Source organism: Larimichthys crocea, chromosome XIII (genome assembly GCF_000972845.2).
Source record: "Larimichthys crocea isolate SSNF chromosome XIII, L_crocea_2.0, whole genome shotgun sequence".
Lineage (NCBI taxonomy): Eukaryota > Metazoa > Chordata > Actinopteri > Sciaenidae > Larimichthys > Larimichthys crocea.
Window position 1 is genome coordinate 61,823 of NC_040023.1, and position 25,118 is coordinate 86,940.

General features: G+C 39.8%; 1 protein-coding gene and 1 long non-coding RNA gene across 6 annotated transcripts in view; one reads left to right on the forward strand and one right to left on the reverse strand.

The window, feature by feature from the left end:
- Positions 1-9,423, reverse strand: LOC104927561 (40S ribosomal protein S19). Of its 3 annotated transcripts, none has more exons than XM_019264336.2 (6): positions 8,893-9,423; positions 5,898-5,968; positions 1,994-2,094; positions 804-987; positions 667-721; positions 1-281 (listed from the first exon to the last, which is right to left on the reverse strand). In XM_019264336.2, the coding sequence occupies exons 2-6, from the start codon at positions 5,966-5,968 to the stop codon at positions 234-236; spliced, it is 459 nt and encodes a 152-aa protein (XP_019119881.1). In that variant the 5' UTR covers positions 8,893-9,423; the 3' UTR covers positions 1-233. The 3 variants fall into 3 exon arrangements, with proteins under 3 accessions (XP_019119881.1, XP_027143023.1, XP_010739970.1); XM_027287222.1 differs by lacking the exon at positions 8,893-9,423 and adding an exon at positions 6,453-6,538; XM_010741668.3 differs by lacking the exon at positions 8,893-9,423 and adding an exon at positions 6,197-6,536.
- Positions 5,876-25,118, forward strand: part of LOC113747426 (uncharacterized) — a 26,676-nt gene continuing 7,433 nt past the window's right edge. Inside the window, exons 1-4 of one of the 3 annotated variants that reach the window (XR_003463640.1) lie at positions 5,876-5,987; positions 6,532-8,130; positions 12,595-12,648; positions 22,289-22,368. This is a non-coding gene — a long non-coding RNA (uncharacterized LOC113747426). Of the gene's footprint in view, positions 5,988-6,531; positions 8,131-12,594; positions 12,649-22,288; positions 22,369-25,118 lie in introns of those variants that run through there. The other 2 variants (XR_003463639.1, XR_003463638.1) reach the window with 2 other exon arrangements.

The following is a 25,118-nucleotide window of genomic DNA, read 5'->3' on the forward strand; positions in this document are numbered from 1 at the left end:
GTCAAGGCCACTGCTGTAATTCATTATGTGAAGACAAAACAAACTGTTGCAAAGCATCCACGTATAATATCTAATTTATACTTACTGTGCTATAGACACATGCATCTCTATGAAATGCCTTTTGCACTCGGTTACTGTGGCCACTGGAGTGATATGGGAGACAAGCAAACTTGAGTAAATAAGCAGTAAGGCATTTCTGCAATTCACTTGTCTGGATTCTTTGCATGCATTCCTCAGATGGCGCTTTGTAAACTTCGCTGTTTCTTGTTTGCCGAGGCAACCTAAACATACAAAGGAAAAAGACAGAGGGAGCAGAGGGGATAGATGTGCAGCCATATCAAACAAGGAAGAATGAGTGCCCGTCATAAAAATGATTCAAGGCTGGCATGCAGATAAATAACTAACTTAGCTACCTGAATACAAACATTACAGCATAGTTTTAGTTAGTCATTGTAAATACAGCAATAACAAGAGAACAAAAGAGGGAGTGACTCCTGTGGAGTGGGCATGGATGACACGCACGCAAAAATTAGGCAATCACGACATCTTTGCCTGTGTTTCTATTGAGTTTAAATGCACCAGTCATTCTGAAGTATGATTTATTTCTGGCTCATGCATATACTGTACATATATGCTGTATGTACTGCAGCAAGTCCAATAACCCACCTGACCAGCGATCCTATCCAGATCTCTCTGGCCCTGAGGGGTAAGTCTCCGTCCACTGTAAACAATGTAAAAACACCCATAATTTATTGAATCACCATGACATAGTCTTAAACACTGCTTCCCACTCTCTCTCTCACCCATTTGGGTCCTTTTCCACCATCTTGAGGCCCTCCAGAGCCTGGAGTACCTTCCTCGCCACGTTCCTGGAGCCTACGCTAAAGTGCGCCGGGCATACGCCGTTCCTCTGACGCCCTCCGTAGACCTTGATCATGGAGCCCACTCCGACCCCTCCTCGCAGGTACAGGTGACGAGCTGTGGATGCTGGCGGAGAAACAGTATACAATATTCTGCATTGCATATATTGCATATGATGTTGAATCAGCTGGAACACCCAAAAGACATGAAATCAAACATTCAAGCTTATCGAATGTGTGACATTTTGCTCTGTTGACCCTTAAGCTATTGCTACTGTCAATATGTCTGAGTAGATAACACACACAGCAGCTGAGAGACGACTGTGTGCATTATATAGGTTGTATCAGTTATAGAAAATCTACTCGTGATAAGATTGACCAACATTACACAAGTGTTTCGTGTGTAATCATATATCACATGAATTCCTAGAATGAGGTCCAGAGATCAGCAGGAGTCCTTGACTTCATTACACAAGGTGCCTCGAAAATTTTAAATATTTCGCGTTAAGTAGTATTAAAGTATTTTACTCCTTTAATGTTGATAAATTATTAAAAAGATCTTTGGCATGTAAAGGTTTGAGTATAACGCATAAAACTATTAAGACTGACGCAAAGGAAATGCTGGAAGACGCTCAAAGGTGCAGTGTGTAGGATTCAGTGGTATCTAGTGTTGAAGTTGCAGATAGCAACTAACTGAATACCACTCGCCTCATCCTCCCATTCCAAGCATAAAGGATAAACTACAGTGGAAACTCGCAAAAAATAGAAAAGGGTCCTATCTAGAGCCAATGTTTGGAGTGTCCGCTCTGGTTTTGTAGAAACATGGCCGACTCCACAGAAGAGGACCCGCTCCCTCTGTGGCTATGATAGGTTCATTCTAAGGTAATAAAAACATAATAATTCTCATTTTCAGGTAATACACAAATGGAAACATAGTTATGCTTATTATATTCCATCTCTGCCAAAATATCCCCTTAAATGTTAAACACTGTACCTTTAAGTCTATGAATTATAAGAAAAGATAAATAACAAGAGACAGGATGTTGTCATGCTTGTGTTGTCTGAGCACCAGTTAAAGGACCCACACAGGGGTGATGATGAATGGATGCATTGGAAACACCAGTGTAACCAACCTGCTCTGGTGTAAAACCAGTTGTCATCACAGGGAGCCAGCTCCTTATGCCTGGCAAGCTTCACGGTGTCAACCCATTCTGGGACTTTCAGTTTGCCAGACCTGAAAAATCAATTATCAGCCAACGTGAGGAATCAACTGGCTGGGCCGTTTCCTCAAACAACATAAGGCACGGGGGAAAACAGGATTCATTCAACATGTATGTATCATGTCATGTGTATTTATTACTATGTGGGTACCTGTGTCAAAGCGGAGCTGGCAGCTCCATATCTGCAGCCGTGCTGTTTCTCACAGTAATGTGACAGCATTGCTGTTTGTCAGTAAGATTTGAACACAGCTATCAGCGGGCCCATGTGTTGTGTTTACTGCTACTAATTTAGTCAGTTCGGAGATATCACCTGTATTATCATCACATGTTAACGAGAATCTTTTTCTTGTTATAACATAAGTCGGTGTGTTATAACAAGAAACAAACGTGTTCTAATTAGTTAAGTTGATTTTAATGAGATACATTTTTGTGAATTTTGATTTTGTACAATATTTTTTGTTTTGTGATACATGAAATATTTTTGTGCAAACTAAATAAATTGGTATTTTATGTTATATGACATTATAACATGAAAAAAAGTAATAAGAAATAGATGAATTGTTGTTGTCATTGTGCCATAAATATGCTTCCATATGAATCAGCAAAAAGAAAAATAATTTCACGTTTTATGTCTAGTGAATTAGACGAGGTTCCAATGGTAGGAAGGTACCAATAGTCCTTTCAAAAGCTAGCAATAACGTGCATAATAAGCACTGTTGCATGCAAACACTAATAATTTTGTGTTCTTAACATATGAACATATGCTACCAGGTATACCAAGTATGGGGACACCTGAATTTTCTCATATTTGACAGTTAAACATGTAAATCCAAAAGTACACAAAGTATGTGGACAGGAGGGTCTACTTACTTTTGGCTATATCATAATCAAACACCTTTGCAAGCCTTCTGACTCTGCCAGTTGGTAGATCACATGATGGCATCAGTACCTCAGTTAGCAGACGTGTAAATTTTTAGCTACATCAGATTTCCTGTTAACATATGTAAAAATGTAACGCTTACCCCAGCTGAGCTGTGTGAATATGACCCTCTACTTTTTCAAGCATCTCTACAAAAACTCAAGCGTTATGCATGCCTCATCTGGAGTCATGCATAACGCACACTCTGTGGAAGTTGCCCTCTCGAGGACAATAAAAAATGTTCAATAATTTTAACTTTAGACCAGCTGAAACCCTCACAGTTCTCCAAGACTCTGACACACACACACACAAACCATTAATTAGCACAAGGCAAAATACAACGTATAATTACCTTTACATGGATTATTACATCAAACTGTTAATTGTAAACGGACAGTTTGAGTTTCATGTTAAAGCTTCAGATCAAAGAATGAGTAAAAAATCATTACCCACAATGTTAGTGGGTAATGATTTTGAGTAAGTTAGCATACCTACATTTAGCTGTAGCTGACAAATAGCTGCTCAGGCTTCCTTAAATCAAGCTACGTTTTCAGGAGCACTTAAGAGTTTGATCCACAGCAATGATTGAACTTGGTATTTTATTCCAGTTTGGAATAGATACAACTCTTCTACATTGTCTATATCAAGGGTGCCCCAAAGTTTTTCCCTTGGAGGGCCAAAACTGAAACTTATTTGCGGATCACGGGCCAAAAGCAAACACGTATTGTATTGTATTGCTAAAATGCTAAATCCCACTAGGATCTAAGTTCCTTTAACTGACTAACTTCCTGTGCAAAATGTCACTCTGCTCATTGTGCTCAGATTATGACAAAATATTAATAATTAGGGATCCTATGTATTTCAAGAACCAGGTACTGTGGTCCAAGACATGCACTATTAGGTTGGTGACTAGGTAAATTGCTTGTAGGTGTGAATGTGAGTGTAAATAGTTGTTTGTCTCTATGTGCCCTGTAATGAACTGGCGACTTGTCCAGGGTGTACCCTCCCTCTCGCCCTGGGATAGTCAGCTGTAATAGGCTCCAGCCACTCCATGAGCCTGTAAGTTACGGTTACAGAAAATAGATGGATATATTTAAAGAGCATTTTTACCTCACATAAATAAAACAGCATAAACAGTGAGTGTTATTATCTCATCTTATTATTATGTGCAGGCCCCACTTTGGGCAGCCCTGGTCTATATCCTGTATACGAATGACAATCGTGTCTGATGTATTTCATCTTGTCTGTAGCCAGGTCCACCTCACTGTGTGTAACATTTAGGAGGCTCTGATGGAAACTCCTGCGCAGACTTTCAGTTCTACCTCAGCATCCCTGCTGACTCCCAGGCTGTTACTGTGATTTCTCACATATACTATTGCCCACATACAATATTTATACCCACATTTGCTGTTGCACTTCTTTAATCCTCTCATACGGCAAGATACTTTACACACAACTCAATTTCCTCAGATGCAATTAAATATTTGTATTTAAGGTTTTTCTATTGCAAATTTATTGTGACTATGTTGGTCGTTCATTCTGTACTATGCACGTGTTCTTGTATTCTGCTGCTGTGACTCAATTCCCCTGCGTACAATCAATAAAGTAAATAGTGCTACAATACTTGCGCTAAAAGATAGTCAACCAGATGTGCTTATAATCCTTTTGTCAATATCTGAAACGGGCCCATGCCTGCATGGTCTCAGCCGCAGGAATGAGAGCATCAACGAGTAACTCAATACAATGCTCCAGATAATACCTGCAAACATGATGTGCAGGATACACTGAAGATGATGACAAAAACTCAGTACAGGACTATCTGCAGCAAAATGTAACTCAAATTAAATTGACCAGTTTCTGTGAGAGAAATAATTACAATCAGATGAATTATTAAATGTATTTATTTATGAGTGTGTTTGTGAAATTGTTCTGATCAAACAGGACAAAGCTGGTTATGAGATTGGTTGTTTCTTTGGTCTGAATATTTTTTTTATTCATATCTTAAAAAATACACATGTAACTACACTGGTCCAATGAAATATGGCCACGAATCATACAGATGCCTTTTGATGTTTTGTTTCCTCTCCCTCTCCCTCTCTCTGGTCATCAGACACCATGAAAACTATGAAGAAATAAAGAATATAAACAGATGCAGACATACATCTCTCAAGCTAATGTCCGTCGCTCAACAGGCTCAAAACATATTAGCATAACAGAAAAGTCATATCAGATGAAATTGCTGGAATATATCACACTGTTCATATTAAAACACTTAACACAATGTAACCATATAAAATATAACTACTGTGTACGCCTCTTGGACCACATGCAGAATAAACATTAAAATTAGTATGTATGCATGTATTATTATTGCCTAACAAATTTATTTTACATTTTAATCCTTTTTAGTATCTTTATAAACTAAATGAACTATGGATAGTTAACATAAAAAAATATAAACAACAACATGAAACCTCTCTAGGACAGTTACATTCATATAATTCATACAGTGAGTTTAGAGGCCTATTAGCGTATGTTTTTACATCTCTCATCTTCTCTAGTATTTATTCAGAGTGGCTCCACAGTGTATTCATTTATTTTTTAATGCTCATTATTTATTAGTTTTCCAACAACATTGTCGCATATACATTTTCCTCTATCCAGCTGTGGACGACAGTTGCACACATTACAGTTAAGTTAAAAGCAAATAATGTTCAATGAATGAAGAAATGTTTAATAGACATTTGTATAAATGAATAAATGATGTTTTATTTAAAGCCGCAGTTATTATATATATTAAGGTCAACCTTTGACCCTCATTTGCATACACGCACACACCTGTGTGTGATTGACAGGTGGATGTGAGCAGTGTAAGGCTGGCTTCGCAGCTGTACTTACTTTTTGAGGAAAGCTGACAGAGCCCTGACAAACTCCTGCTGGTTGACATCTTTCACCGTGACACTGGGCATCTACAAATCGGAGACAAGGGTGAGCTTGAAATTAAAATGTAAATGAATTTAAAAAAAAGAGACAAAACACGTCGCAGCCGTCGGAGCTTGTTGCACTCTGACATTTCTGCTAACGTTACCAGCTAGTCGCTAGCTTGAGTTAATGTAAGGTTAACTGCACAGAAACACCCCTGATAGTTAACCACAGACACAGCTTTCATATTATCCACCCAGTGGCAAATATCTTACGTTTCACACACGATACAAAGCCGTCGGCCGGGTGGTCTTGTGTGGGATGGAGTTTAGCTGATGGTAGCTAATGCGGCGAAGCAGTTTAAAGGGAGGATGCTGAGGCGGGAGTGCGGGAAGCAGAGAGGGGAGAGGAGGGGGGGCTGTAGCCTGAAGTAACCTCGCCAGCAGCTTCAAATCCCAGTTTAACCCAGCCCTTAAACCAAGAAAGCTCCAACACTAAATGTAATACTCTCCATGTGTGTTTGACTCACACGGTATGCCTTTAAAAAGTGTGTCAACTTGGTGGTTAAAGGCTGTTAAAACGAGCTTTTTTCTCCTCCGTGATGATGCAGGGTGTGAGCTGTTCCCGCCGGATCCCAGCAGAGGGTGGTGTTGTGTGGAGGGTAGTGTTCCCACATCTCTGGCCCATTTCTCTGTTTTTATCAGACCCAAAGGCTTTTTCAAGAAGTGTGCTGCAGTCAGCAGGCGAGGACCTCAGAGAGGAAGACACCACCGATGCAGAGTTAGTAACACCTTAGTTTCTTTCTATTTTCTTTTTTTTTTAACCAGCCAGGAACATTTCTACTGCAAATACAGCCAGCCGTGTTGTGTTTCATCTCATCTTAGCCTGATACAGAGGATGTATAAAAGAGCTTATGGTCTCAAATAAATTCAGAAATCAATCTAAAAACATTATGACCATGACCAGAACGGTTTTCTTTCTTTCATCCGTGTGTTCAATATCTCATCTTTTTAGGTTCAGGTCGTGCAGGTTTGCTGCCCTTGAAAAACAAAGCAGTACGCAGTGACTGCTGTCCGTTTTTTTAATTGAACAAAACTCTCATTCCCAGCACACGTCTAGTTAAGGCTTTAGACGGCATACAGAGAAACCCTTCCTAACCAAGGTGATTAGTTTTTCATCACATTTCTCTCTCGTCCCCCCCGTGAACTGCCTTCGTTCTCCTCTGTCCTCACCTCTCTGCCTTTAACGCCTGGCTTCATATTAGTTAAAGTAATTGCATTATCTCAAAGCTTCATTCCTGTCACCCTTTACCTACCTCTGCAGGCGACCTGTGAACTGAATTGAAATTCAGCGTGAGCAGAAAAAATTGTGTAAAAAATTTGCAACTCCATTTCCAAAGGCACTAAAGCACCTGTCTCGAGGCAGATGACATAAAATGCTCTATAACATAATAATAATTGCATATAATGGACCACATTTTTCTTACTTATTTAAGACTTGTGGCCAATAAACCTGCAGAGTAGCTGTTCTTTATTGATGCAAACATTGTGACCAGCAAGTTTGATAATTGAGCTCGAATGCACTAACCAACTGATCAGCATCTCAGCATTATAAAACCAGTTATCTACAAATCTGAGTGCACGTGTCATGCTGCAGGCTTGCACTGAAGTTTGATATAACTGTGACAGGAAGACGTGTTTAGAGCTGAAATTCGATAAGTAATTGACGAGCCAGTTGACATAAAATAGAAACCACTCATTGTGTAAGTTGTGTATTTTTAATTTGACCAAACATTTGCTTGTAACAGCTTGATGTGAGGATTTGCAGCTCATTCGCTGCAAATTGAATCCCTTTGGGTTTTTGCTCGTCGTTTCAAAAGGAGCCAGATTGACGGCATTACTTTATTTGGCTCTGGTAGCTTAAGATAAGACTTTTTTTATGAGAATGATAGTGGGATTAATTAATAACCAATCATTCCTTATAGCTCTTGATTATATTGTATGTTGTCTCTAAAGCATTGCTTATTTTTTTTAGCAGTGTGTAGTGTGGTTTGACACTATAAACTGCTGAAAATACAGAAAAAGCTGCTGTTTTAATTCTTTCTTTCCTTGACCCCAAAAAGTCATGTATTTCTTTTCTGGTATGTAGGCTAACATCGTATGCGGATTACCACCAGTGTGTCGTGTGTAACGCTGCATCTAAAGCCAAGGTAGATGAATGTGTGTTTACAAATGTGCAGACATGTTCATGTGCACACACACACACACACACACACACACACACACACACACACACACACACACACACACAGAGCAGCCCTGTGCTCTCTGTGTCTGCCTGTCTAAGCTTCTTCCCCTCCCCCCTCTCAACATCTCTCTCCCCTTTTTTGTCCCCCTCGCCCTCTCCTTTTCCCTCCCGCTCGCTCTCTCCTGCCTGCTAGCACTATTTCAAGCTTCTGCCTAGGAGAGAGAGAGAGAGAGAGAGAGAGAGAGAGAGAGAGAGAGAGAGAGGAAAGCAGACAGGATTTAGAGTTCAAGTGCACGTGCAGAAAATAGGCTGAATAGAGGAGAGTCAGAGCAGAAAGGAAACCAGGAAAAGGAACGGCAGGGGCGGGAGACAAAGCACACAGTAGCTCTTTCTCTTCTTCTTTCTTCCTCTCTGTTTTCTCCTCACAGAAAGAGACGGTATTAGCCGAAGAACAGAGGGGTGAAAAAAAAGAAAAGCACAAAATTCAAATACCGTGAGCGTAAAAGAAAAAAAATGTATTCCTATTCCTTCCCCCTCCTCTTTCCTCTCCCCACGACACACTCCTCCTCTTCTCCATGAACCCCCAGTCTCTCTCTTTCTCTCTCTCTCTCACTTTCTCTCTCTCTCTCTCCTCTTGCTGGCTCTCCTTTCTCTCCCCTCCCACCTCTTCACATACACACACACATTCCCACTCCCCACTCCTCACGCGCGCTTACTAGCTTACTTTCACTGGAGACCGACCGCAACGAGCTCGCCTTTTCTTCCCCTTCTTTTTCTTCAGCCTGCCAGTCTTAGCTTCTGGTTATGCCCTCATGTACGAAGGCACCATCACGCAGACGCTTCACGCACACTACGCGTGGCGCCCCATGACAAAATACAGGCCGTGGATTGTCCCTGTGTTAGATTGAATGCCACAAACCGCTTGTCCTTTCCTGAACAGTGTTTTTTTTTCTTTTCTTCTGCAGTCATTTTTTGTCTTTTTTTCCAAGTCAGAAGTCGACTTCTAATTAGCCTTTTTTTTAAAAAAAACAAAACAACTGTTATCTGTGTTCTGAAGCGGGAGCTTAGGTTTGAAGAAAAAGGAAAAGAGTGTCCGATGAATGGACACCTGAAGGAGACAGAGGCAAAGAATGAGGGGAAAATGGAGAGCATGGTCTGCGGTAGAAAGCGAGAAAGACAGCGAAAGAGAGAGAGAGGGAGAGAGAGAGCTAGGAGAAAGAGTACCGGCACTGGCAAGAAAAACAGGAGGGGGAAGAGAGGAGAAGGGGGACCAGTAGGGGACAGACTAGGAAGGAGGGCGGCTGGATAGAATTGGCAAAATCGCGGGAAAAAGGAGAAAAAACAAAAGTCCAGAATGAGAAGAACCTGGACTTCTCCCAAACTCAGACCACACTCTCTGGTCTCCTTTGATTTTTGTTTTTTGACATGATTTTTTCTTCTCCGGTCACACTCTCATTCATCTGTGAGAACTGTACGTACATGTCCTTTTCCTTTCCCATACATGCACCTCTCTGCCTTTCCTTTTTTCTGTAAAGCATTCGTCTCTCCTCTGCCTTAGCCTTCAGTAATTCTCAACTCTCTTCTTCTTCTTTTTTTTTCCTTCTTGAAAAAGTGTTCCCTAGGTTGCTAATCCCCCCATCCTGTTCGTCTACCCATCTCGCGCTCCACCTCTCTCCCTCTTTCACTGTCTTCTCTCTGTCCTCCTTCAGCTCCTCATCATGGGTTATCGCTGCTCTCTTTGCCTCTCCTGAAGGATTACCTCTGCTCACATTTAGATGAAGGCTTTGGAAAGGGACACTGAGTGCACCCAGTTTTAGGGGGCCCATGCACGGGAGGCGAGCACATGAAGGAGGGTGTGTGCATTGTGTGTGTTTTATCTGTACTGTGTGTCTGTGCATGCGTGTGTGTGTGTGTGGTGTTAGTATGTTGGGGTGTGATAGAGAGTAATGGAGCCGGTGGTGGCGAATGGCACTCCTGTTTACGCATGCGTGGATTTGTACTTTCATGTTTAATATCGCTAGAATGATTTCACAATGTTGTTAGTTATGAAGCGCCAGAAGTGAAAGATGAAGTGCTGGAATGGGGCGAAACGGAGAGGAGAGGTGAAAACTGTAAGCACTGCAGGATTCTTCTTCTTCTTCGTCTCTCATTGCATATTTCACTCCTCCCATGCTTCTCCCCCTTTTTTCTATCCCACTTCCATCCGTTCATCCGGGTATCCCATTCTATCTGTTGGTCCGCCTGCAAAGACAGAAAACCCACGGTCCAAGATATGGTTTGGTATCAACAAAAGATGAGGCTGGATATATCTCAGGGCGTACGCGAAGTAAAAAAAACTGGAGTCAGTTTCAACAAGTTTTTCATTCATACCTGCGCATTTGGGCAAGATTACTTCTGTTTGATGTGGTGAAGTTACAGGTATAGACGGAGGCTTTGGTGCACATTACTGCATATCTGCAATGTAAAGAGTCGACAGCAGTGGATTACATGAATGCATTATTGTATGTAAGTACACTAGGCCTGGCGCTGGGCATACGATATATACACACAGTCTGATATCGTCCATTTGTGCTCCATCCGCGTAACTCTGTCGTGTATACCTTTTTTTTCCGCAGTATCAGCCTCAGATATCTGTGGAATCTCTTTCCCTTTCCTATATCTGCCTGCTGTTTTTTATTTATACATAGCGTCCTGTTATCTCTGCCCACATTTACTCTGTCATTTGCCACAGTTGTTATCTATATTCAAGATTGTCCACTGGTGTCGTTCCGAGGCGAGTGTGTGTGTGTGTGTGTGTGTGTGTGTGTGTGTGTGTGTGTGTGTGTGTTCAACAATGGTTTTTAAAGGAGTGTGAGTACTGAAACACTTTTTTGAGTTTGTGTCTGGTTTAAATTCTGTGTTTATCATCTGTTTATGAATGAATATGAGGACACGGTCGTCAAAATCGTTTTGATTTGTAAAAATACGTACGGGATAAATTATTCAAAAAACAAAACCAAAGCTAATTTCTCGCCGAGGCCGTTAGATAACAGTTACTGGCCTAGTTCTCTAATAATGCTCTGTGTCTAAATGTGTGCTAAATTAATTCATATGTAATGATTTGATTAAAACACAATGATATGACACTTATGGGCAGACACTGCATTCTGTGATAAGCGAAGGGGGGGGGACGCTTTTGTTTAGTAGCGTCCCAGGCTCGACCTTTCCCTGACCTCCACTGTAGCTCTCAAGAAAATTAAGAGAGAAAGTCTTTGATGTTTCATGAGCGATTTCCAGCTTAAGGGTTGAAGAGATAAACCCCCCACAGATCAGCCGACTTGCTCTTTTTTGTTTTCAAATTTTGACTTTTACATTTCCAAACCTACCTAGCACCTATGATTCCTCTCCTGAGGGGATTTAATGCTAAAGTCAGTGTAGTGGGACCCCCAGGTTATGAATTATTACTCAGACAGACCTGGCGTTATGTAATCTTACATAACTGAGGCGGCAGCTCAGCAGGGTCGTGATCAGGGGCTCTGGAGGAGAAGCTATATGGGTCTGCTTATGGTATGAACTCAATGGCAGGGTCAACACACTCTAGGCCTTAAAGGGAAAGAGGCCCCGACTACATAAAGATACTGCAGTATCCACACATATGGTCTTAAGTACCTGACACCTAAAGGCTGAAGAAATGGAATAACCCACCTATTGTTGGAACAGTTTGCTGCAGGCTGTTTGCCTCATGTACCATGTCTTCTGTACATTTCTGTGTAATTTAGCAAAACTGTTTGAACTAAAGACTAATCAACTTCCTTCATCTCTGTCGAGTTCAAACTCTAACCTAATAATTGTTTTGCTTAAAAAGTGTCCAATATTTAAAGATGGCGTGCACAGAACTAGCATACATCCGACCGCTTCATATTTATAACATCACACAGTATGTTACACGTATTCTGAGTCCTGTGCCATGACCCATGATTCTCTGCCAGCTCTCCGTGAATCTCGCGTGTTTCTCATTCATAATTGATGACATTCAACCGCAGCATACATTAATGGATCGAACAGGCCTCAGGAATTCCCATGCAAGCTGTCATTGTGTGTAGTAGGTTTGAATTTGTGCTGCTGAATTTGTGTTTTCCCAGCTGGAAACTGACAAACTGACTAGTGCCAATACAACATCCTAACAGGCCTTTCGTGAAATACAAATAGTACAATGGAATGCCTGCAAGAATAGAGCGCCACATTCAGTGAAATAATAGATCAAGTCAAACACGATTATGTTTCTGATATTATTTGATTGAAGAGATCACGTGGTTAAATAAAATGAAATAAAATTCAGGCTAGCGTAATAGACATAAAACATCAAATAAATCTTGTTTTACAGAGTACTTACAATTTAATTCAAAGTAATTATTATGTACAAATAATGTGTGTGTCTGTCTTACAGATTGAACCTCTGAGACAACCTGAACTTTGTCATTGAAGACGTGATTTTTATCAGGTAAGCAAATCTTTGCTGTACATGTATTTAATTCAACATTGATCTAAAATAAGCAGCATATCCTGTAAAGATTGAGTCCATGTATAGTTTTGTTTAAAACCAAGGGCTTCACTGATTAGACTTTTGCTTAATGGCACTCAGCAGTCAGGAACACTTGGTCAGCCATTTTAGTCTGTGGCCCGATCGAAACGTCGATGCACCATCAGAATAATTGAATTACTCTTCCCTGAGTCATTCTGTCGTGATTAACCTCACAGATATGTGCTAACTGTGGGCCTGCATGAAAGCAGCAAGCAGACAATCTTTCGAGTCAGTTTGGGTCAGTTTGGCGTAACACTGTTGGCTGTGACTTATCTTAGTAAGCAACAAGTAAAGGGTCATCTGCTGGTCACGTCCTGATTATCAGATGTTGTTGAAAAGTGAGAGAGTTCGGGTATAAAGAGCGGCCTGTGGTCTAGCCTTGAAGCTAGCTTTGGAGATGCCTCACATTACATTTTTGTCTTTGTGCTGATGTCACCCCCATGCCCCCGGTCCAGCAGCAGGAGAATAAGAGCTACATTCTGCCTCGGCGACACAATAGAGCCCTTCTTGCCCTGATATTTTCACAATGTGTTTTTGCAGGGCCCTGCGCACACATATGCACGCACATTCTCTGCAGGATGTCGACTCCGAGCTAGTCAAGCTGTGCACTTTACCTGATATTTCCATTCTTGGTGAAGGTGTTTGCTCTGAGATTTGAAGCTGTTTGCTTTCACTGTCAGGAAGCGTTTTGTAAACACGCTGCGGGTCATTTGTTAGATTTCCAGATGCATTCGCAGCACCCACTCAAAAATGGGAAATGTTCATGCTGCCTTCTAAACTGCATAGGGTCAATAGCATGTGTGATATGTTTTATGGGTCAGTGACAGAGAAGCCATGCGAGCCGCTGCAGTACAGTATGGTGGTGTGGCATGGGTTAACGTCTGAGGACCGGAGGAATGTGTCGGGTCGACAGGGAGAATTCCTCAGTCCTGTGCGACTAGGTCACTGCACTGACAAGAGTCTGCCACCTTTTTTAGCATGCGCACTGCTGCCCTGCGCCTCTGTCTCAGTGCCCGCCTCTATCTTTTTCTAATTCTCCCTGCCTGTCTTTCTCTCGCCCCTCTTTTCCTCTGTCTGGCTCCAAGGCTGTCCTTCGTTCCCCCCTTCCACTCTCTTCCTACACATCATTTCATCTTTTGTTCTTCCTGCTCGCTCTTTGTCTGTCTCTGTCTCTCTCTCTCGTGTCTCCTTTCGTTAATATACGATTATTTTGCCATCCTACTCTGCCTCTTGTTTTTCGCACTCTTTGTTATGACTCTTATTTGTCCTCATGCACTGTTTGCTTGTGTTTTTCCTCTTCAAATATTCACGCCTTTAGGTATTTATGCTCCAAAGTCATTACTGTGTCATTGTCGTCTGGTTTATCCATTCTCCAACCCTTCGCCCTCCTGTCTTTTTTTGTACCGAGTCTTGTCTCTCCCTGTCTTTTTCTGTGACACATCGAGTTCCGTGCTGCAGGTGCTTTTAAGAGGACATGTCAGGTTGTGCAAAAAAGACACAGACAAATACATATACATATATATATAATATATATATATATATATATATATATATATATATGCACATACACACACACACACACACACACACACTCTGTGTGCCTGTTAATATGATACTGGCATGCTTGTTATTAATGCGGTGTTGTAACATGCATATGGTGCCCGGTGGTGCTGGTCATGTATGATTTATATGGTGCGTTCCCACGCATGGACTGAGGGCTTTCATACCAGCTATCTGTTCTCTTTCCTGAGTGAAGGAGTTTGCAGAGTCTCACCTCTTCATTGGCTGACAGTGGAGGTGACAGACAGACCCTCAGGAACAGGAGCGTTTCTGCTGATGGCAGATGTGGCGATTTGACACAGTCTGAACCTCGGCTCACACACATGCTCACTGAATGGAAGCACATTTCTCTCCTTTCACCCAGATGTCTCATACCTCATGCAGAGGGATGTTTGCAGCCACATCTAGAGATTCTCTTGTTCGTCTGTACACTACATCCATATGTGAATTACTTATTATCCCTGATTTATTGTTTCACTTTCCTATGTTTACAGATGTTTGTGGTTTGCCACATTATAACAGTGAAATATTTTTAAACAGAATTAGTCATTTTAGCAACACACCACAACATGTGAACAGTTTCCTATGTGAACTATTCTGTCAAGTTAATTTATTAACCGTCTGTTATCCCTGTCTCACAATTTAGGTAAAAACTAGCCATCTGAATTCCATTAAAAAAAGAGTCAACATTTCAGAAACAGACACATACTACAACCAGTTTATTGCTTATATCAAAGCATGGGCTCAAACAATTAGTCAGTTAATCAATTACTCAAATCACAGGAAATTATTCTGCAACAAATTTCTAAATGATTAAACAAGAATAGCAAATGTTCTCTGCTTCAAGTTTCTCAGATGTGTTTATTTGTATGTATGTCTCTGTATGTAGATATTGTATTGTACTTATATATTATAAATGAAATATCTTTCATGCATGGATTGAAACAAGACATTTGAAAACATCACCCTGGGCTCTAAAAGTTGCAATGGACATTTTTCACTACTTTTAGATGTTTTATGGACATAAACATTTAAGCAAACAAAATGAAGACAGATGAAGAAAAATAGTTATTAGTTGCAGCCCTAAAACATTTATATATCAAAGTAATTTTAGAATACTTTTCTATGATTGACAGTGAACCACACCATGAACTGAAGTACTCTGTCATGTTAAATTATCGACTGGACTGTCATCCCCATCTTGTAGTCAATTAAGGTTAAAACTAGCCAAATCAATTATTAAGTGAAGCGTTTAATTCAATAAAATATATATCTGATATATCAAAGTGATAGCTTGTATTAAAGCACATATTTAGAGCTGAAATAAATAGAAAAATAATCTGCACCTGCTTAGATAATTTATTGTGTTTTTTCTTATTTGCAATCGTTATGTCAACTTGGACTTTGTAAAAATGTGATAACAATATTTTACTATTTTTAAACATAAAACAGTAAACAATAATAATAATAAAAAAAAACTAAAAGTTAATTATTAAGAGTTTAATTCCATAAAAAATAAAGATTTCTACATGTACAAGATGATGGCTTGTAATGGAACATTAATAGCTGTAAAAATTTGAGCCTAAACTATTTTAGGTATCTCCAAAGTGGATTTACAGAACTTTGGAATTAAGCTCTTAAAATAACATTTTATTTATCTCTGACAAACGTGTATGTTCATGTGAATGTGTGTGTTTGCCCGGCCCGCCACCAAGCACCTAAAAGCCCTGGCAGTTTCAGACAGTGAGGGGAGGTGAGACGTGAGTAATAGCAGTGACTGATGATGTCACAGACGGCATCGCGCCGCTTCAGCTGCCCCCATGACCCGGCTTTAGGATGGCGGCAGCAGCGCACAAGCACCCGTGGGTAACACACGCCAAAGCACATTAGAGGCAGGGAGATGGAGAAAGGAGGGGACGGAACAGCTCAGGGGGACAGAGAGAGAGACAGAGAGACAAAGAGACAGAGAGAGAGAGCGAGCAGAGCGGGGGGGGGGGGGGGGGGGTGCTGTCAGATTAAAGAGGAGAGAGAAAGGAAAGCTGAGAGACATGCCGATGTTTGCCGCTCCTTTTTTTTTTCAGCAGACTGTCTGGTTGGAGTTGATGTTCTACATCACTGCCTCAGGTATCTGTCTGTTTGTTTGTCCGTCTGTCTGAAGCTCTTTCTGTTGATTTTACTTCCGCTGTCACTAAAAATACAAAGTGAGCCTTTGTATGAAAAGGCAAAAGTCAGAAAACGAAACAGACTAAACATTGATCGATTATCATAATAAGACTCCTCTCATCCAGTCCGTCCTTTGCTCCGCTGGGTCCATTGGTTGCTACAAAATATGTAATTTACGATGATTCATATGATGCGATAGTAGCATTTATGTAGCACAGAGAAACATATTGAAAGACAATGTAATGTATGACCTGAAACCTGCTGATATAGGTATAATTTCTTTGATGCATATGAATTGAGATATACAGTACAAACTTTGACCTTGGGTTATGAACATATTTTGAAACTTAGGAAGTTATGAGCTTTACAAAACTTAAAACTCACATTTGCATGGTAAAAACTATAAAACACATTTATAGTTTATAATAGTTTGACCTAAATGTCATAAAATACATAACTCATACAGAGTGGACCATAAGCTGCTCTGATGATGTTTTGCTGGTGAAAGCTAAAAGTTGTGACATTGTAAAAGCTATCTCATGCCCACATTGCTTCATGTTTAATGTCCTGCAGTTAAACTGCGCGGTAAGGTGTCAAAAAATCAACATACTGTGAATTGACTGCTATTGACGTGCCATCAGCTCGTTTAAAAAAACACCTGTAGCTGGAATTACATCCCTGCAAATAGCTCAAGCGTCAGACAAGGGGTAACATTACATTTTTAATAGCAGATGTCACGCTTGTTTTAATTTTGTCGCCATTTATCACCTTGTCCATGACAGCCAGCATGCATTCTTTCACGGTTTCTGGGTCTGTGAGTGGACTTCCCGTCTTCCCAAGTTCTAGGATACAGGAACGGAAGCTACTGTACCTCTCTCTCAGTTCATGCATGACCATATAAATATAATATGGCTCCGATCATAAAATGCAATCAAACTCCCCTGTGATCCCTCAGGAAAGTTTGGTGTTTCCCCATGTGGTGCCTTCAGGCTGCCAGTTGAATAGGCCTACTTTAAAGAATAAAATAAAACCTAATCAGATCATAGTATACAGGATGAAATAAAATAAAAGTGGCTGTTAAATTTAGCCTGATTCTCTGTAAATTTGTACAGCACAAATTATAATAACTGTCAAATTAAAATAGTATGCCATTGTCTCGTTCAAGGCAAAATATTGACTTCTGGAGAATCCATTGTTATAGGTATCCTCTTTAATTAAACAAAATCACTTAAGGCGTACAGTATTTTCTCTCAGGCACTCAAAGCTAACTGAGGCATTTATCATTGAAATTCATCCGAAGAGCTAAGGAACCTTGAGCTAGAAGTGGAGAGTGCCCGTTCACAAGCACTCAGCACCCATGTGTTTGTTTTTGCCACTATCACTTCAAAGTCTCATTCAATTCCGACTCCCAAATGGCTCTTGGTTCTTTGATCTCACTGCAGAGAGATGAGCAGATACTCAAAGCTGAGCAATCCTGTTTGCAATTTCAAGGCAATACTCATGCAAAAGAATCTCAAATATTTTTTAAGCGTAGGCAGAAATCACTGCTCTGGTATGATATATCTCACCAATAAATAGACACTGATAGATGACACTGCGATAGTGAATGATACACACAAATCTTGAACCAACGTAATTGGTATTACATCCAATTACATATGTAATTGGTACACCACAAATACTTCAAAACCCTCATAAAGATAAAAGTGACATTAATACTGCTGCAATCCATCACTGATGTATTGCTCAGCTCAAAATAATATTCTCAACAATAGAAATGTGATACTCAATCAAATCTCTGGTGATTTCTCTATCACAGTCTAGACAAATATAGTCAACTGCTATATCATATTTCAGCAGAGGACCTTACATGTGCTGTTGCTGACAGGAATGCAGCTTCAGTCTGGCATTTCAGATCAGAAATCTTTATCCAAAACCAGATCCACCCATTAGAGTTTCTTTTTCAAACAAATATCCACAGGTCCTCTGGTTTAAGCTCCTCAAATGTGACAGTTTGAAGCTTCTCGTTGTTTCATAGATAAACTGAATATCTGTATTTTAGACTGTTCAGACAAAAAAGCTATTTGAAGATGTCATCTTGAGCACACAATAATTTTCTATATTTTTTATACATTGACATTTTATAGACAAAATCAATTGATTAATAGAGAAAATATTCAACAGTATATGAACTACACTTAAAAAAAAGACAAAAAATAACTGTAATAATTGTAACCGTTGAGACAAAATGTTCAATCTTTTCTATTTTCCAAACCTTGCAAGTAAAACAATTAAACGTTGGATGTGAGAAGTCCAGCCCACTTCGAATCTGTTCTTCACAGGTTTGGCTCTAAATGTCAAGCTCCATCTGGGAGTTTAAGTTGAAAGGTCAGATTTAAATCCTTCCTAGCCTGAGATTTTTAATCGTATCATGCCTGGTGAGAAGAAATTGTATTATTTTGGCATGGAATAGAAATAAAAAGGTCAGAGTTCAGTGTGACTACAGCTGCTGTGTGTCATCAACAGATTAATCTAGGCAGTTTAACAATGTGTTCTACTGAAATATTAGAGAAATGATGGCTGTTGATTATTGCCAGCTACATTAGCATTACAAGGAAAAATTTGGATTGAAAAAAGGGAAAGACTAGATTAAAAGTTATCATTTTCAGGGCATTGCATAAGAGAATAAAATACAACAGAGTAAAATAAAGAGAATAAATATGTAATTTTAATCAGGATATGGTCTCAATGAGATTAAAAACAAGGTTAAAACAGAAAAGAAAAAGTCATTTCACCACCACTGTCTACTAAAACAAAACACCACAGCTGCCTCTGTTTTCTCTCTACCTCGCTTAACCATCTATTTTAACCATCAATGACCTCAAAGCACCGAGGTTTGGGCTGTAGAAATGAGTGGTCTTTCCCAAGTGTACAGTTAGTCGCTGTGCTGCTGGTAACACATCACTCCAGCAAACCCACCAACCCCCCCTTCCTCCTCCTCTGTGGTGCATCACCCCACTCACTCGCTTTCAGCCTCTCCTTCTCTCTCCTTCACTCCCTGGCTTAATATTGATCTGAATTCATTTGTTTCCTATTGATCTGCCACTCCACCCTCTGCCGCATTGAACAAACACAAGGACACACACCATGCGCACACAAGCCTCATATGCGCACTTGAACAGATGCAGCGTGTCTCGTACAAGCCTCACACACATACTGTATACGCAAAGGAAGAAAAAGGCTAAAAGTGCTCATTTATGCATAAACTGATTTCAAGGTTAATATGCACACACACACACACACACACACACACTGCAGACAAACACCTGCAAACACACACTCTTCATCTGATTTCAAAAGCTGAAAACATGACGGTTTTGAAGAGGTCTCAGCTCAAGCATCAGACAAGCTAATGACATACAAAGGAACCTGGATTCCATATTGATCCAACACCTCAGGAGTGAGATGAAAACACAGGCAGTCATGGGCTGGCAGCAGCAGGCGACACAATTACAGCTGCAGTTCATTTCTCAGGTTTGCTGAATTGTACTCATTGAGTCATTAGTACAACAAATTAGAGGAGCTGAGTTTGGGAGCAATTGTTCAGAGATGTATGCGAGTCTAGGTGTCATTTGTGGCAGTGATTGTCTATTTCTTCAGAATACAATTAGCAAATGAAGTCAGTCAATGCTACGTTCATTGATGGGATTTCCAAAAATTGCATCATAAGAAATACAGGAGGCAATGTAAGAATGTAAGAATGGGTATTACAAGCTCAGAGCCGAAACCTTAAAAAAAACTATAAATACAGAAGTATAAATAAATGTAATACATGAACATTATTTCATACTCAACTGTTGACAAAATCCCATATAAAATATTCATAACATGTGTTAACGAGTGTTCAGACCAATAATAGTCCCACCCTAAAGGTCCAGTGTGTAATATTAAAGAATGGCAGTAATGTGTGTTTTCATTAGTGTATGGTCACCTGAAAATGGGAATTGTTATGCTTTTGTTACCTTAGAATGAGGCTTTTAATATATACCACAGGAGCACGGCCATAATGTCCATGCTGAACTGCCATATTTCCACAGTAGCCCAGAACGGACAAACCAAACAAAGGCCAAGTTTTGTAAGCCACCATAGTTTCTCCTACGTGCTCCTACAAGGCCAGTAGTATTCAGTTGGATCCAATTTGCACTAGATATAAGTATCCTACACAATGTGAAGGTTGGGAAGTATTGCTTCAGGTACCAGTGAGCCAAGAAATACAGTTAAGTAAGTCCAGTTTGAGTAATCAGTAATTTTTAAAGGCTTATCACACACCAGTTTGTCATTTAGGCACTGAAAAATGATCAGTAGTGCAATTAATAATTTTTTGTTGGGATTTTGAGATTAATAGTAGAAGCACAGCATTCACATTATAAAGTAATGATATCACGTTGTGGTCTGTCTAAGTTTGATTAACTTTTATGACCTCTGCTGCAAAATGAATGAGGCTGCATTTTTCACACAGTGGCATAATACTTTCCACCCTGTACACCCTTTCAGACCCAAAGTGTATTGGCTCTTTCTAAATATGTACATTTTTAAAAATGGGTCACACATACATAGATTTTTTTAGGGAAAAGAGGCTAAATTATTTCCAAAAACAGCAGTGAACTGTAGTTTTTAGCACTTGATACCCACATATCAGTAAATAGCGAGTTTACTGGGGACTCTCTTTTGCTGCAGAATGTACTAGTAAGTGTTTGCAACACCAGGTCAGTGTGTATTGACACAGAACAGTAACACAGAAAAATGAAACATCAGCCTGTAGCACAACAGAAATGTTTTATCCTTTGAGGACCCATGTTGAATTCAGTTATCTGTGTGGATAACTCTCTAACAACTTTTTTCAGTAAGCTGTGACAGATTTACCTACCTTTTCCACGGCCCCACCATCCACTACAAATTTTTGGTCGGTGGCATCAAGTTGCCATGACACCAGACTGTTTTTCCTGCCCTCTGACCTCCTTTCAGGACATGCTGTGCTCAGTCGGACTGCATCTCCAGCAGCGGCTTGAGTTCAAAGGGCCAGAGGGGGAAAAAAAGGCAAAGAGGCAAGGGGGAGAGGCTGTGTTTCCTCCTGGTATTAGATAAGATGCACCACAAGCAGTACTCACTCTCCCTAAGTGCATGCAGATAGGAACACGCAGACCCATATATACGTACACATGTGGGAATTAATGAGCGTACACCAACACAAAAGCCGCACATCTCCAGTCTCTGTTGTCTTTCATCGTGTTGCAGTGTCATAATTATTGCATTTGTTTGGCTCGCTGCTGTTTAATTTATGATGTCGGATTGTATTTTCCAGCATTATTAATGTATTATTCATCACCACTGACTTTAACCGTCTCTTCTATACATGTATTTTTGTACCACCCTCTCATTCATGCTTTGTTGATGGCACAGTATTCACTTTCACCATTATCTCCCACTGTTAATCCATTTCATATTCTGCACACCACGTGTGACGCTTCCTCCATCATAAATGCTTGCGTTTCTATTCATTTCTTTGTGCTGCCGAATACTTCATCTCTAATCAGGGATTGGTCCATTATGATTTAATTATCTCGTAGTATTCCTTCAACACTGAGTCCAGGGCTGTTTCTGCTGAAACCGGCATTACTAGACCATGTGGCCTGGATAAAGGCCCAGATAAGGTTGTGTCTGGCTAGCTGACTTTATTTATTTACTTATCCCAACTTCATGGCTCAATTGTTTATTGATGTTCCCCTTCCTATCCTGTGGTATGCTAATAATCTGCACGATGCTCTGCTGATTTCAGGAATGCCATGGTCAACCATAGAGGCTCTCCAGTGAGAAGAGAGCCATGGGAAAAACCTCAAACTAGATCCCACTTGTGAGGTAAATGCTTTGTTAACATCTGTTCCTTCACCAACAAAGACTCTTTGAATCTGACTGAAATGAAAGCGAGAGCAGCTTGAGAGCTCAGAACTAGTGATGGAGAACATCAGCTCCAAGTATACAGGCACACTAACATTTCCATGTCTGTTCACTTCATTTTCTTCTCTCACAATCTTTCTGTCTCCTGCTGTCTCTTTTATTTTTACTCTCATAATAAAACACAAATTTGTTCACAAAATTGTTATATTGCTGCCACCATAAATACTTCCCAATCGTTAGCTATCACGCAATCAAACCTGTTGAAAGAAGACTAAATAATGTATGTTATTCAACGTAAATCTGGGACTTCACATAAGTGCTTACATTATTATGTTCTTTTTTTTCCTTTGACACACACATACACAGTCAAAATATTACAGTATATTAGCCAACAAAAGCTACCTCCCATCATTTGTCACCCACAGAGTCAAGCCAGCAAAAGGAAAACCAATTCAAAGTGGTACATATTAAAAATAATTACATATTGTACGCATATAAAAGCCCTCATTATGGAATAAGAACATTAAATTGTAAGTGTACATTCTTAGTGTGGACGAGCTGTGTGCATTGTGCACATTTGTGAACACACACACACACACACACACACACACACACTCTCAAATACACACACACTTTCTCCCCTCCTGCTCATAGACACATGTACATAGAGGACATGCGCTCACATACACACACATACTGGCCAACACTATCCAATAGCCATTGACGACAGTGCCCTAGCAACCATTGGGCATCATGCCAAGCCACTGAGGTTGCCTGGTAGTGTGTTCCCATGGTAACGTTTTCTGCCTTTGTAAATAAGGTACGAGGAGAGCGAAAAAGGGGGGTTTGGGAGAAATTGCACTACAGAATCTCATTCTATCTTGAGAGGGATAATAATTTATGGTTTGTGAGTAGCAGATACTTATCCTGACCCTGCAACAAGCTGCCATTCGGCTGAAGAGGTGCATTAGCATCGATGGCGATCTCAGGCCCAAGTCCCTCGCTACACAGGGTCAAATCCAGTTTAGAGGGGTGCAATGGAGGAGCATGTATTCTTAGGCTTCTTCTTTGGTCTCTAAGTCACTTCTTTTTAAAAATAAAATAGAACCAGGAAAGTAATTATCACACACTGCTGTGGCTCTGTAATTATTCATTTATTGGTCTTGTCTATCAATATTTCCCCATCACATAGTAACTCTATTTTTAATTGTATTAATTAAGAAGCAATCATGTTTACCTGAACAGTGTGACCATCAGTGGCCAAGAACCGCTGTCTGGGGCCTGGATTCCTGTTGAGCTGGCACTTGCCAGACGATTCATGGCTGCGGGTAACAGTTTATTTGCTGTCACTGGGCAGATTTCGCTCCTCCATGCCCCTACATTGTTTGGGTGGTGCCATAGTCTCTTGCGTCACTTCTCAAAGACGATGACTGGTGGAGAGTCACTTAAAATCTTTATTTCATCTTGGAAAGCAGAGCCTAAATGTTTTGTGGTTAGGTTTTTTTCTTTTTTTTGTAATTTGACAGAAATATCTTGTTGTGAGGCAGATTTTCTCTCCCATTAATTATCACTCCATTTAGTCGATCTTTTTTTTCCTTTCTTTCTTTGGTCATATTGCTCATGGAAAATACCATGAGGGCCAGTGCTGACAGATTTCATGTATTTAAAAATCATTTTTTAAGTTTGAAGAACAAAATGTTCACATTGTTTTTCAAATTCACCAATTGTCAACATCTTGAGATTGATTGTGTTGAAAGTCAGTCCACCAGCAAAACTAGTTTGTTTCCAAGTTGATAATCTGAAGTATTTCTGTAGAATAGCCCATTAAAAAAAAATCTTTATTGTATATTGTTATTATAAGTATGTTTCTCATCTGTCTGTTCAGTAGATGAATCCAAATTATTAAGAGGCATAAAATGAGAAGATGAGAACATTTGTAGAGATTTTGAAGTCTGGCACAGATTTCAGTTTTCATACCAAACCAGAACTACGCCAGGACTCCCTTGAAAATTAGATTTTTAATCTCAGTGGGACCTTTCCTGGTTAAATAAAGGTTTAATAAAATATATGCAGTGAATATTTCCTTAAAATAAGACTTTAATTATTTTAGCAGTGATAATGGACAAACAATATGTTATCACTCTGTATTCAGCTGTTGTTGATTATGTGCATGATAATCCATATTCCCAGACTCATTATTGGATGTGATAACAACAGTTTAGATTAAATTAACAAACCAAATTACTGCTAAATTTAATTTGAGAGGTTTACATAAACACTGTTCTAAGCAACTGGCTGTAAATAGCTTTTTTTGGACATTAGCCACTTGTAATTTACAAACAGAGCATTTTTGGCTGACATTATTGAAAATACATATATTTAGTTCTCCTTAGCATCAAATGTTATTTCAACACTGTTGCAACACTAACACTTCTTTTTGGTTTTTGCCAGATTTTTGTTTTAGCTCAGCTGTGGCATTTTGTTAGTCTTGGTCCAAATGTTTATATCACCAAAAACTTTGGAGACTAATACAATATTGTCATAATTGATTATGTGACTGTATAAATATCTTCAGGATTAAACTAGTTAGGACTAGTTTTCTACAATGTTCAGTTCATTATATTTTGGTGATTTTTGGTGTACTTAAATATATACTTTGGCTCAACATGATTAATTTGTTTTTGCTCTCTCAAGAGGCCGAGCTGTAATCC

Excerpts from the sequence above, each read along its gene's own strand:
- LOC104927561 (XM_019264336.2), bottom strand. The coding sequence starts at position 5,968 with ATGCCCAGTGTCACGGTGAAAGATGTCAACCAGCAGGAGTTTGTCAGG. Across the intron at positions 2,095-5,897 it reads CTGTCAGCTTTCCTCAAAAA|GTCTGGCAAACTGAAAGTCC; the intron begins GTAAGTACAGCT and ends TTGATTTTTCAG. Across the intron at positions 722-803 it reads GTGGAAAAGGACCCAAATGG|TGGACGGAGACTTACCCCTC; the intron begins GTGAGAGAGAGA and ends CATTGTTTACAG.